This window comes from Meles meles, chromosome 11 (genome assembly GCF_922984935.1).
Source record: "Meles meles chromosome 11, mMelMel3.1 paternal haplotype, whole genome shotgun sequence".
Taxonomy (NCBI): Eukaryota; Metazoa; Chordata; class Mammalia; order Carnivora; family Mustelidae; genus Meles; species Meles meles.
Genome location: NC_060076.1, coordinates 37,801,075 through 37,813,931, shown reverse-complemented (window position 1 = coordinate 37,813,931; position 12,857 = coordinate 37,801,075). Strand labels below are relative to the sequence as shown.

Genomic DNA, 12,857 nt, shown 5'->3' with positions numbered 1-12,857 from the left:
GTGGCCTGTAGTCGGACAGGATATACAAATGAGTGGGGCCAGATTGCAGGAGCTGGGTGTGTTCTACTCTGATGCATCCTCTCTCCAGCACCAGGCACGTATGTTGTGGGTACTCAGTAGGCACTTCCTAAAATAGAGACCCAAGGAATTTGCGACATATCCCAGGTCACAAGAGGGAGAGATGACTCTGGACCACTGGGCCCATGACACATGGACCCCAAATTTTCAGCCCAGTCCTGTCTCCCAGGGTCATCATGGACCTGGTCACCATGACTGAGGTCATCAGCAAGAGGTATGCCCAGGCCTGAGGGACTCTGCTAGGCTACCCAGCAGCCCTGTCACTCCACCTGGGCACTCCTGGCCTGCAGCTTCCTTTTCCACCCCTAGCAAGCTCTCATCACCGACATTTCTCTCTTCCTACCTACTCCCTTTCTCCAATTCCACTGTAAGACCCGGGGGAGCAAGAGCTGGTCTCAGCCCTGTTTTCCCTTGCTACTAGGGCTCAAGGAATGCAGGGCAGGTGTGAGACCCTCCAGCTCTTCCAGGAGCTGTTAGCAGAGGGATTCATGTGGATTTTATTAGAGCGTTGTTGCCTAGTGAAGTGCAGAATGTTGGATGCAAAAGGGCATTGGCGAAGGTCAACTTGGATTACCAAGGTTGAGAACAGCCACCCCTGAAGGAAGGAGGGAGAAGTCACCCAAGTCTTTAAAAGGCTTCCAGATGTTTTCAGTCACTGGTTCTCCGTGCAGACAGGGCAAAAATACTAGCGAACAGGATCTTGGAGCACCGCCAAGGACCTGAATGGTTTTGTTCCTCAATCCTCTGAACAGTGCTCTCTGAAGAAGGCCTGCTGCAGGAAGTTTTTGGAGCTTAATGTTCTCTTTCCAGGCCAGCAGGGACCACATCCCACTGATTTAATAAATGCCGGCTGGGCAGTGGTGCCAAACCACAGGCTAGCTGCCTCCTAACAAGGGCTGGCCAGCCCCATGCTCTCAGCATGGGAGGCTGTTGAAGCTCAAGATGCTAAAACCTTATACGTCAGAGTTGGAAGGGACCTGGAAAATGACCTAATTTTGCTGCTCATTTTTTATAACTGGGGAAATTGAGGCTTAAAAAGGTAGAGGGCAGGGCGCATGGGTGGCTCAGTTGGTTATGCATCTGCCTTCGGCTTGGTCAGGATCCCAGGGTCCTGAGGTCAAGCCTCATATCAGGCTCCCCACTCAGAGAGGAGCCTGCTTCTCCCTCTCCCTTTGCCTGCTGCTCCCCCTATTTGTGCTGTGTCGAATAAATAAATAAAACCTTTTAAAAAATAAAATAGGGGCACCTGGGTGGCTCAGTCATTAAGCGTCTGCCTTCGGCTCAGGTCATGGTCCTGGGATCCAGCCCTCATCACGCTCCCTGCTCAGCTCAGGGAGTCTGCTTCTCCCTCTCCTACCCCCCACCACCACCTCCCCCATGCTTGTGTTCCCTCTCTTGCTGTCTCTCTCTCTGTCAAATAAATACAGTCTTTAAAAAAAATAAATAAAGCACACTTACCTTGGTGAGGGGAGGCCCATAAATTACATTCGTCTCGTCTCTGCAGGAAGGACTCCCAGCCGGGTGGGACCAGGACCTGTTGCGGGAGGTGGGTGAGGCGGGAAAGTGGAACTGAGCCGGACGAGCCAGCTGACTGGGCTCTGGCAGCACCGCCACCTTGCTTCTGGCCGGCTCACCCAGAGATGCGGGACCGAGACCACGGTTTCCCTTCCATCCCAAGCCCTCCAAGCTCCAGAGCATGTCCTCCTGGAAGCCTTCCCTAATCACCTCCCAGGCTGTAAATACCATCCTGCTTCCCCACCTACACCTGAAGAGGCTCCTCTTGGAGCTCCACTTGTTTTCCCCAATATGCCGCCTCCACCACCTGAGGGTGAAGAAGCATTTACCAGACTTATCTTCACCAGGGCGCGCTCTGGAAAACTCAAATGCCCTCTTGACTCCCAGACACACTACCTGACACTCCCACGGTATGCACGTGTTTGCTGAATTGAAGACCCAAAGGAATGAAGTTATAATGGTAGTTTTGGTGGCAGAATTTCAACTGAAATACTTCTGCAGGTATGAGACCCCCACCAAGTGGGGCCCCCATGTTTGGGGAGCAGAGGCTTACATCTTTATTGGTCCAGATTGTGGCCCAACCTGTCCCTTCCCTTTTTAGAGGAGGGCTGTGTCAGGCCCGCTGCTGCCCCCTCCAGGTTGTGCTGTAGGTACCCAGTGGGATCAGCTCTGTGCCTTACTCCCCGTTTACCCCCCTCCCTTTCCTTTCCTCTCCCAATTCATGTCTTGCTGGAAAAGGGGGGCTAAGGAGGGAAAAACAGCATAAGGATACAGAGGACAGAGGCTCAATCTCTTCCTGTTCATCAGACTTGGAATTCTCAGGGACAGGACCCCCTCTTCTGTCTTTTCCCATTCCTCATCCAAGCCCAACCCCAGCCAAGCTCAGGGCTTGCCACTTAAGGTCATGAATTCCCCCATACCCTGATGGGTGAAGGAGTCAAAAGGTACAAATTTCCAATTATAAAATTAGTAAGTGACAGGGATGTAATGTACAGCATGGTGACTATTGTTAATAAAACTATTGCGTATTTGTACGTAGCCAGGAGAGTAGATCTTGAATGTTTTCATTGCAAGAAAAATATTTTTTTTGGTAACTATGTATGGTGATGAATGTTAACTGGGCTTACTATGATATCACTTTGCAATACATAGAAATATCCAATGATTACACTGTACACCTGAAACTAATATAATGTTATAGCAATTATATCTCAATATAAAAAAAAGGTCAGCCTCTGTTTTCCACTATAATCCATTAAAATGGTAAAGTGCATTAAAAATTTAAAAAAAAAAGGATTTTCCCTTCCCCTCAAGCCGCTGGAAAGATTCTTGGTCATGATGAAGTAAATAACCAGCCTTAAGATAAAAACCAGGTTCTTCCTTGGGAGCTGGGGTGTGTGCCAGAGAAGGGAGGGTGTCAGCAGAAGTCCCACTGAGCTGGACAATGGCAGGAAAGGAAATCACCCAGTTGCCACTGCGGTTTTCTTCAAGGCTGGGTCCAGGCAGGCCTCGCCTTGCAGGGATGGGTCATGCAGCTGTTCCCAGAACAGAAGGTAGTATTTCTTCAAATGCTTTTCAAAATATACTCATAAGTATGTGTGTGTGAGTAAACAGAAACAGAGGTATGAAAAGTATTCAGATATTAGAGGCCTTGAACATCAGAGCTTAGATATTTTCCTAAGTGATTTGATTGAATTTCAGGAAGATTTCCTGAGCTTCTATGTGGATTAGATTGAAGGGTCCCAGAATTGAAAAGGTTAGGAGGGCATTGCCATGGTCCAGGCTAGAATTGGTAAGGGAATGGAGAGGTCACCATTAGCCTTGGACCTGAGGAGGGGAAAAGCTACCAGAAACTTGGTGAGGGAACCAGCAGAAGACTTTCTCTGGAGCCACCCAGGGTGAGAGACATTTTACCCAAATCTTGGGGAACAGGGCAAAGACCCTCAGAAAACTCACATCTTGGGCTTAGAGGGCATGGGTAGGGTTCAGCTAATTCATATGGTATTCGAAGGGAGACTAAAGTAGACTCTCAGGGTGCACAGGGTCACAGAATGGGGGCATTAGGCCCCAGTCCCAGATTTCCTGAACCTCTCCATTACCTCTGGAAGAGTTCCCATTCCCACATATCAGTTCCCATCAACCAGCCCAATAGTACAGGGGAGACAAATGAGAAATCCTGACCATACAAGGGTGCTGGAAGTCCCATGGAATAGAGACAGTCCTCCCATCCAAATGTGCAGGGAGACATAAATTTGGAATGCACAAGAGGATGGGGCAGAGATAGGGTGCTGGACAAGTATGGAAGGGGCCAGAATAGGGGAGATGTAGCTTCCAGCCCTGTTCCCTAACCTCCCCATCTCTCCAAATTCAGGAGTTACCACTTACTGAGCACTTACTGTCTGCAAATTTTTGCATGTAATTTTTTTACATACAATTTTTGCATAAAATTTTTTTACAGGCACATCTCAATGAATCCTAGAAAGTCCATTCAAAAGATGAAGAAACTGGGGTGCCCGGGTGGCTCAGTCGGTAAAGCATCTACACTTGATTTCAGCTCAGGTCATGATCTTAGGGTTGTGGGATGGAGCACCACGTTGGGATCTGTGCTGGACATGGAACTTGCTTAAGATTCTCTCTCCCCCTCTCCCTCTGCCCCTCCTCTTCTCTCTTTCTCCCTCAAAAAAAAAAAAAAAAAAAAAAAAAAAAAAAAAAGATAAAAATAAACATGCAGAAACCAAAGCTCAAGAGATTGGTTAAACTGGCTTCAGCTTGCACAGAAAGCTGGAGGGCCATTCAAGTAAGAGTCATGCTCTCCAGCCACTTAGGGAACCTCTCAGGGCCCAGCCTCGGTGTTCTGCCTCTATAGTCACTTCACAGCCTATGGGTGGGTGCCAGAGCCCCAGGAGGTTCATTACTGAGTACTGATTGGTGGATGCTCTTGACAAAAAGGAGAAGGAAGCTAATTCATTTACTCACCATCTCCTGAAGACCCAGGAATCCTGGCTCCTGACATCTCATCTTCAGACAGCTTTCCTCTTGCCTTTTTCCTGGACCACAGTGTCCCTTGGGTCACAAACTTAGAGCTCAGCTGGGTGTTATATACCAAAGTTTGGGAAACATTTGTCACAGGCAGGCCCATAGGAAGCCAGTTGGGCGACGAGCTAGGGCCTGGAAAAATCCTTGTTATTTTTGTGCAACCCCCCCCCCCCAAGAAACAGCATAACAGGACAATAGCTACCTTTTATTGAGCACCTACTCATGCCAGGCACTTTACATACATCAGTGCTTCTAATTCCCACAACAGCCTGGGAGGTAGGCATTATCATCACCATTTTACATATGAGGAAACTGAGGCTCAACAAGGTTAAGTGGCTCACTTAAAATCACACAGCTTACAGATGAGAGTGGTAGAATCAGGAGTCAACATGGACCTCCGAAAGAGCCCCCAAACTTTCATTAGGCATTCTTCACATAGGGCAAAGAGAGGGGGTGGAGGAGTGGGCAAAAGGATGCATTCTTTAGGGGTTGAGGGAAGCTGAGCCCTGCCCTGTTTCCTACGTCCCCACTTTGGCAAGCCATCTCTTCCTCAGACTCAGCTGTGAAGGCAGGAACAACTCATTCTGGCTGAGGCTGCTCTTCTTAGAAAGAGAAAATGGCTGAAATGGAAGAGCTTACCCTGTATGGGTATTTACAGGTGCTAATGTGCCCGTGGAGCTCCTGTGCGGAAGCACACCACCACCACCACCACAAGAACAGTGCTCCCTTTTAGGCCACACTCCTGCCATGTATGCAGGGAGTGAAGCAGCTGAGAGATCTTGAAAGGGCTGTTTATTTCCTACTATGTTCCCAGGGACATCAACCAGGAGGAGGCTTCTCAACAATCAAAACCTCCAATTTGCTCCCTGCCCCCTCTTTCCAGCTTATCCAGCTTCAAAAGTGTTGAGTTTATTCCACAGATTCAGGAAAACATGGTGCCTGTCTCTGTCTCTGTCTGTCTCTCTCTCTCACATACACACACACACACACACAAAGTTTCTTGAGTTAAGGCACCAAGTCTGGCCTGCATGGCCTTGCAAGTCTTTGCCTGGTAGCCCATGGCCCTGGCCCAGGGCTGAGCCCATGTGTTTACATAGATGGGTTAAGTGTAGTGTTAGGAGTCTCTTCACAAACGAGGGACAACAATGATGGCTCCGTGCTCTGCCCAGTCTTCCTGTCCTCTGGGATGGGACCGCCTTCCTCCTTGTCTGCTGCCCAGACACCACCATCCCATCTCCCTAGCTGGGGTGGGACCAGGTCAGCCACACTTCAGGTCACTGCTGGGAACTCTGGGCTTGGCTTCCAACATCAAGAACATGCCCTTCTAAGTGTAGCAGGGGGCTATCTTGGGACTTTAAATGGGATCAGGTCCCCACCTCAGAAAGGCAAAGATGGCCATTCAGGCCAGAATGTAGGGTAAAGTTTCTTTTTGTGCTTTTAAAACACAATCATGTGTAACAGGAAGAGAGCTGATATTTTCCTTCTGGGTTCTCCTTCACCTCAGGAAATAGGTTTCTGCAGAGTGGAGTGAGTGTGGAGGGAAAAAGGTCTTTAGGATTGAGCCTTAGAATGGGAAGTTGCTTCAGTGCCCCCTCACCTGTCCCCTGGGGCTGGCTGGAGCACATTTCTGTCAGCACCTGCTTGGTGGGTGGTGCAGAGGTGGGGACTTCCTGGGGATACACGGTGTGGTTGTGATGGAGGGCTAAAGGCCTGCATGAAGGCAGGGGCTAGGGCTGTTGGGTTCCTAGGTCCTGGGCTGGGTCAGGATGCCCAGATGAAGTAGGCGACCTCGTCCAGGTCAACCGGGTAATCGGTGAGCAGCACTGGGGTTTTGTCAAAAAGCTCTCCCTTATAGCTGCGCCACTTGCCTGCAGGCAGATATACATCTCGCTCCTGCTTGCCGGGCTCCAGGACTGGCGCCACTAGCAGAGTGTCTCCGATAAGAAACTGCGAGTCGATGCGGTGTGCCGTCTCATCACCAGGCGCAATCCACCAGAGCGGACGCACGATGGGGTCTCCTGTGTCAGTGACCTCACCAGCCAGCTCCAGCAAGAGCGGCGCGACAAGCGAGGCCCTTAGGGTGGCAAACTTGTGTGCGATGGCCACCACTTCGGCATCATATTGCCAGGGTGGGACCGAGAACTGCATGGCGGGCATGAAGGCGGCCACCTCCAGCCAGCGCACGTAGAGCTCCCGCTCGGGCACCTCGCCACCGCCGGCTGTGCGCTCAGACACTGCGTTGCCACCCACCATATCAGGCAGGATGAACGGGTAGCCCAGCATGCTGACGGTGAGCACGGCAGGGATGAGTGAGCGCAGCCCCAGATCATAGCCCCACACAGAGTCGCGGTCCACTAGGCGGAAGAAGCATGAGATGTTCTGTGACTGGTAGCCCACGCGGACCTCCGCCAGAGAGAAGAAGGGCAGCGCCATTTCCGTGTAGCGTCGGCTCCATACACTGGGGTCGGACAGCGGCCTGTAGGTGCTGAAGTCCCGCGGCAAATAGCTGACTTCGCCTGCATCAAACTTGAAGGAGGCCACAGCATAGCGCGAGCGCAGCCGCCGCAGGTGACCCTGGAACCAGTCTCGAGCCTCCGGGCGTGTGAAGTCTAGAACTGCGCCGATGCCGTTCCACCAGCGCACAAGCGCCGGCAGCCGCCCGGTGGGTTCACGCACAAACAGCTCGCGTTCCACTCCCTCACCAAAGCAGGAGGAGTTGTAGTTGACAAACGGGTGAACCCAGAGCGTGACGCGGAAGCCGGCATCACGCAGACGGCGGAACATGTCGCTGGCATTGGGGAACTTGGCCTCGTCGAAGTCGAAGTCTCCATAGGCTGGTGTGTACATGTCGTCAATTTCCAAGTGGCTGCTGTTGAATCGGTGCTGGCGGATCTGCTGGGCGAAACGCTGCACTTTCTCCTGGTCCACGGCACGCCCGTACAGCACCCACGTGGACCAGATGGGGTCCCGGAAGGCCTCAGGGGCCGGCACTCTTGAAGGCTTGTTGAAATAGCGCCGCACCATGTATTTGTGGATAGAAGTGACGTCAGAGCCTACGCACACACGGTAGCTGAGCTCCGGCGCCGCAGGGCGGCCAGCAGGCGGCTTGTAGGGCGTGTTGTGGTAGCGTGCCTGCAGCCGCAGCGAGCGCTCCGTGCTGTTCCAGCCCAGGTGGAAGGGCACTGAGTCGTTGACCTTAATGGCAGCTGCACGCGATGACAGCCAGTAGCGCTCGAGGATGCCTCCGAATGCGGCGTCAGAGGAGTAGACATCGCTGGTGACGAAAGGCTGCGGCTCCTGCTGGCCCTCTAGGCGGATGGGCCAGTGCTGGGTCCTCATCTCAGCACCGCCGTACCAGTGAGCAGCTGCATCGCCCAGAAACATAGCGTGTTCCACCTCACGCCCTGGAGCCGCCTCCTCCCAGCGCACGCGGTAGCACATGACTGTATCCTTGGGCCTCACGGTCTGGATGAAGAAGTGCAGGGGGCGCCCATCGGCCGTGCGAGAACAACCGAGGACTGCGCCGTCGCGGCTGCAGGAGTCGAGATCCAGCGCGCCTGAGCGGAAGGCGAGGCGGAAGACCTGCTCGCCCTTCTGGTTGCGGATTGAGAAGCCGCCTCGGTTGAGGTCCAGCAGCTCGGCGCGCAGGCGCTCTGCTTTGCGTAGAGAGGCGCTGTAATAGCACCAGGCCACCACTGCAGCCAACACCAGCAGCAACCCCAGTACCGTGGACCCTAGTAGTGGTTTCAGCTCTTTGGAGGGCTTGGGCTTGGCGGGCGAGAAGTTATCAGGCAAGAAGGTGTACATAGCTGCGGTTGCGATGGCCTTGGAGCTCTTATGGTCCGCGTGGCTCCCAGGGCGGCGGCGGGGGTAGGCGTGGCTCTTCTCCTGAGGGTTCTGGGGCATCAGTCCCCAGTTAGGGAAGGAGTGGGCAGTGGGACCACCTGACAAAGCACATCTGAACCTGGACTGCCTGATTCTGAAAGGGGAAGAGAGATGTAGAACTGAGGTTTCTCATTCCGTAGTATTTCCCTTTGCTGCATCAGAAAGAGGTGTATATTTTGGGAAGGTTATATTACTGGGATGTAAGTTCTGGGCGTAAAGGCTTAACCCTTACCAGGACCATCTATTTGTGTCTAAACCACTCTTCCTCATGAGCACAAGCTTTTGCCAAAATTAGGACTCTGAATGGAGGGGGCAGATGGCATGCATCCCCATTTTCCTGGTGGAGAAACAACCCAGATAGGGTCAGGGAGCTGTCTAGGATCACAGAATTAGCCAGGTGGATCATGCCTGGGCCAGTTCAGGCTGAGGAGCAGGCAAGGGGTCTGGAGAAGGCAATGGTGGGAGAGGGCAGATAATCCAACCAGCTCTTTAAGATCTTCAACAGGGCAGTGGGCTGGTTTTCCTGCCCCTGCAGGGGGAAAGGAGAGAGGAAGGGGGAACATCTTAGGCATGGAATTTAATCTTTAGTCAAAAGCCAGATTAAATCTGGAGATTAGAGAAGATACCCAAAGCCCTGGGCCTGGTTTGGAGAGGGGCAGGGTTGAGTTTGTACATTAGGGCTGGGGTAAAAAGTTTAGCATGGGGGCCATGGTGACTTCTCAGATCACTCTCTTGCTCTCAAATTCCACCCTGTTCTCAGCAATTGATCACCAAGTCCATTTCTCTGCCAACCTTCCTGCTCTCCTCTTGGCAACACATTTGTTGGCTGGCTACCTCTTGGCTTTGTCTCCTCTACACAGTCACTCTCCTCTGCCCCTGCCCTACTTTGGGCACTGTCATTTCTCCCATGTATCACTGCAGTACTTCCCCAGTAGGCCTCCCTGCTTCCACCTTCTTTTGCCCCAGTGCCTTCTGCTCACAGCAACTATGGCAATCTTTTTAAAGCTTATGAGACAATATCGCTTCCTACTTTAGAGAGCTGCTCATGATCTCTAGGTTTAAGTTCAGAAGTATAAGCTTTGCAATTGAGGGTCAAGGCATGATGTGGTCTCATCTGCCTTTCTGATTCCACTTACAACCAGGCCTGTCCTATGACCACCAAGCTTATTCTTTCCCTAACCTAAATCCTTCAGCCATCTGCTCTAGGAACTTTCACCTACCCACATTGAGCCAATGTCTCTCCTCCATCTATCAACTCTCCAAGGAGTGGACACCCCCTACTACACACATAGACCCTCATATACTGTATGTTAAACATATGACTGCAAAAAAACCATAGATTTGGGGGGAGGAGGTGTGTGTCCTAATCTGCTGCCCAAGGCCACTGACCATACCTCAGCGCTCAGGGTAGAGTTCCACAAAGAAATAGCACCAGCCAGGTGTACACACAGATATATATGCTGCCAGCCAGGCAGCTGCCCATCTGTTCCAGCTGGGAGGAAGGAGAGAGGGAGACTGGCAAACAGTAATTAGCCTTCTCCCAGATGCCAGTGTCTGTCTCTAAGTCCTCAGCTACTTCCAAGGAGATGCCAGAACTCTCAGGGTTCTCACCTCCCCCACCTCTCCCATGAAGAGACTATCATCAAGAATGACAGGTGCAGTGTGCCTGGGTGGGTCAGCTGGTTAAGCGACCTGACCTTCGGCTCAGGTCATGATCCCAGGGTCTTGGGATTGAGTCCCACATTGGGCTCCCTGCTCAGCAGGGAGTCTGCTTCTGACTTTTCCCATCCCCTCTGCTCACGATCTCTCTCTCTCCAATAAATAAAACATCTTAAAAGAAAAAAAGAATGACAGGTGCAGACCAGAATTTTGATCCCAGATGTCAATATACAGCTCACTACAATTTTGTCTCAGGGCTTCATTCTCTGTGCTCCTTCTCTCTAAATCTCTAAGCTGGTCAGTTCCAGCTGGAACAGCTGTCTGGAACAGCCTCTTACTCCCTGCCTCTCATTCCTCCCATTCCTCTCTTGCATCCCCTACCAGTGTACAGGTTAGAAAAGCCCTCCTGCAGAATGCACACAAGCTTTTAGCTGATGCCCTCAAGCTAAGCAGAACCCAAAGAAGGCCTTAAGTGGCCCAGGCCAGACTTGCCATACATTTATATTCATTCATTCAGGACAAACAAGGCCCCATTTGGGGCACTGAGGGAATAAGGGAAAAGGGTCCATATCTGAAGAGGACAGAGAACACCTCATCCTCGAAACTTTCATGCTAAGTCAGCTCATCCCATGACACTAGGGGCATGGAGAGGCCACCAAGATGACCTCAAAAGCCATTTCCAGTAGGTTCTGAGAATCTTAATATTCTAGGATTCCAAGGTTTTTTGTTGAAGGACAGGGGCTCACAGTCCTGGGAACCCATTCCATGCAGGCCCTGTGCTGGTCTCCCCCCACCACAGCATTCAATGCTAACAATAATACTGACTAAGAGGCATAGCTATAGTGCCTAGTCTACAGATGAAGAAACTTGTCCAAACAGAAAAAGGAAACTGTTTGAAGTTCCTAGGTGGCAAGGTTGCCTAAATCTGAAATCCCAGCTTAACTCTCTGCAGCACAATTTTTAGGAGTTGAGAGATAATGGTCTGACTGGCAGTCTGAATGCAGCAGAGGAAAGGAGCTCTGTGGGTCAGAGGGTGGGCCAGGCGCCCCATCAGGTGGATGTGTGCATAATGAAGCCTATCTTCTCAAGGGCTGATGCTGCTGCTTACTCCAGAAAGGGTCCTTGGGGTGGGAAAAGGGCAATTTTAATGGCATCTTGTACTGGGGCTGTGGAGGAGGAACTGTGGTTCCCGTGTTAACAGCGCGAGAGACCCCTGTAATCTGCCGGCTCCGTCATCTGGCTAACCACAGGCTAATGCCGTCAGGTGGGGTCTGCCCTAGCCAAACCTTTCCCCACTTGACACTCAAGCTCCGTCTTGGCTGCCAGGCTCTAGCCCGATCTGAAGGGGAGGGCCCGGCCCGGCCCCAAAGCAGGGAGGTCATGCCAAACTGAGTCCTTTGTAGAACATAATTCCAGGGAGGGGGGAAATGTCAAAGGCAACTCGATCCAGCCCATCTTCCTGCCCTCCCCAAGGACGGGATCGGAGGGGATCAAGTGACTGCGCCTACAGCCTGTAGGGAATACTACACTGTAGGAATACTCCACCCCCACCCCAGCGCTACAGCTACAATGTCCGAAGGGACAGACTGAGGTCAAAGGGCCGGCGGCCCGCTGGGAACCGCGGCTTGAGGAGGGGCCCAGATGTCCAGGCTCGTGCCCCCTACTCATTCAGTAGGAGCGAAAGTTCAGGAAGTGTGTTTCCTCAGCAACCCCCCAAGGTCCTCCCCCTGGGCTCACTCACGGCAGTGACCCCAGAAGTGGGGGCGAAGGGAGGCTCCCGAAGATTCCCTCCAAGCTAGCGGGAGTTCAGCTGCCACGGCGCTGCGCTGGGCGCTGCTTAGCTGGGAACAGCTGAGGCCCTCCTCGGGACCCGCCCTCTTGCTGTTCGGCCACGCCCCGGTCGTTCGGTCTCACTTCGGGCCTTGGCGTCCAGCCCCGCCCCTGGCGCTCGAGCCCTCCTCCCACATTGTCACGCGGACTTGAGGTCCCACCCCTTCGCCCCCACCTTTCTCCCACTGCTCTGTGCCCACCTCGGAACAACTCTGACCGGCCACCAGCAGGGTTTCTCCTGGCTCCGCCCTCTGCCTTCAGGTCCGCCCCCGCTGGGCCGTTGCTCACCGCATGCTGGCGGGGCTCTTTACTAGGTCTTCTGGGAAATGTAGTTCTGGAGAAAGGAGCAGTTGTAGAGTGTTGGGGTTCTCGCACCTCTAAGCTAAATTTGGGATGTGTATGAGGAGCGAGCCAGCGTCAGGGTAAAGGGGGCAGGGCTGGCTCTTGGGATTCCTTTCCCTCCAGATTTGGGCAGGTGGAGGCCATCTTTGTATAATGTTCTCATTAAGCTCTTTATGCGGAAAAAGTTTCCCATACGGAAAAAGTTCCCTCATATAGAAAAAGGGTGGCGGAGTTCTGGGAGAATCGCAGAGGCTCAGTACAGGGTGGATCCAATCAAGGACCCCACGGAAGGAGTCTAGTTCCACCAGCCAGAGGCCCGTTTTCAGTTCCCACCGGAACAGACCGGTAGTATCTGAGGTTGGCGACCTCGGTATTTTGCAGTGCCCCCTTTGGTCTCCCCCGGCAACGCACATCCCGTGGTGACACCGTTAGAAATGCCCATGCTGTAGGTTGGGGAACGTGCCCCGTCATACCCCTGCTCTGAGGACCAGCTGGGTGCAAAAATACTAAAG

General features: G+C 52.5%; 1 protein-coding gene across 2 annotated transcripts; it reads right to left on the bottom strand.

Annotated features, from left to right (window-relative positions):
• Positions 1 to 4,821: 4,821 nt before the first annotated feature.
• On the bottom strand, positions 4,822 to 12,267 carry MYORG (myogenesis regulating glycosidase (putative)). 2 transcript variants are annotated; one of them, XM_046022477.1, is made up of 2 exons: positions 12,204 to 12,267; positions 4,822 to 8,608 (listed from the first exon to the last, which is right to left on the bottom strand). In XM_046022477.1, the coding sequence occupies exon 2, from the start codon at positions 8,533 to 8,535 to the stop codon at positions 6,391 to 6,393; it is 2,145 nt and encodes a 714-aa protein (XP_045878433.1). In that variant the 5' UTR covers positions 8,536 to 8,608; positions 12,204 to 12,267; the 3' UTR covers positions 4,822 to 6,390. The 2 variants fall into 2 exon arrangements, with proteins under 2 accessions (XP_045878433.1, XP_045878432.1); XM_046022476.1 differs by lacking the exon at positions 12,204 to 12,267 and adding an exon at positions 11,915 to 12,031.
• Between the last annotated feature and the right edge of the window lie 590 nt (positions 12,268 to 12,857).

What these genes read in the sequence shown, in the direction of transcription:
- MYORG (XM_046022477.1), bottom strand. Translation starts at nt 8,535, where the DNA reads ATGCCCCAGAACCCTCAGGAGAAGAGCCACGCCTACCCCCGCCGCCGC.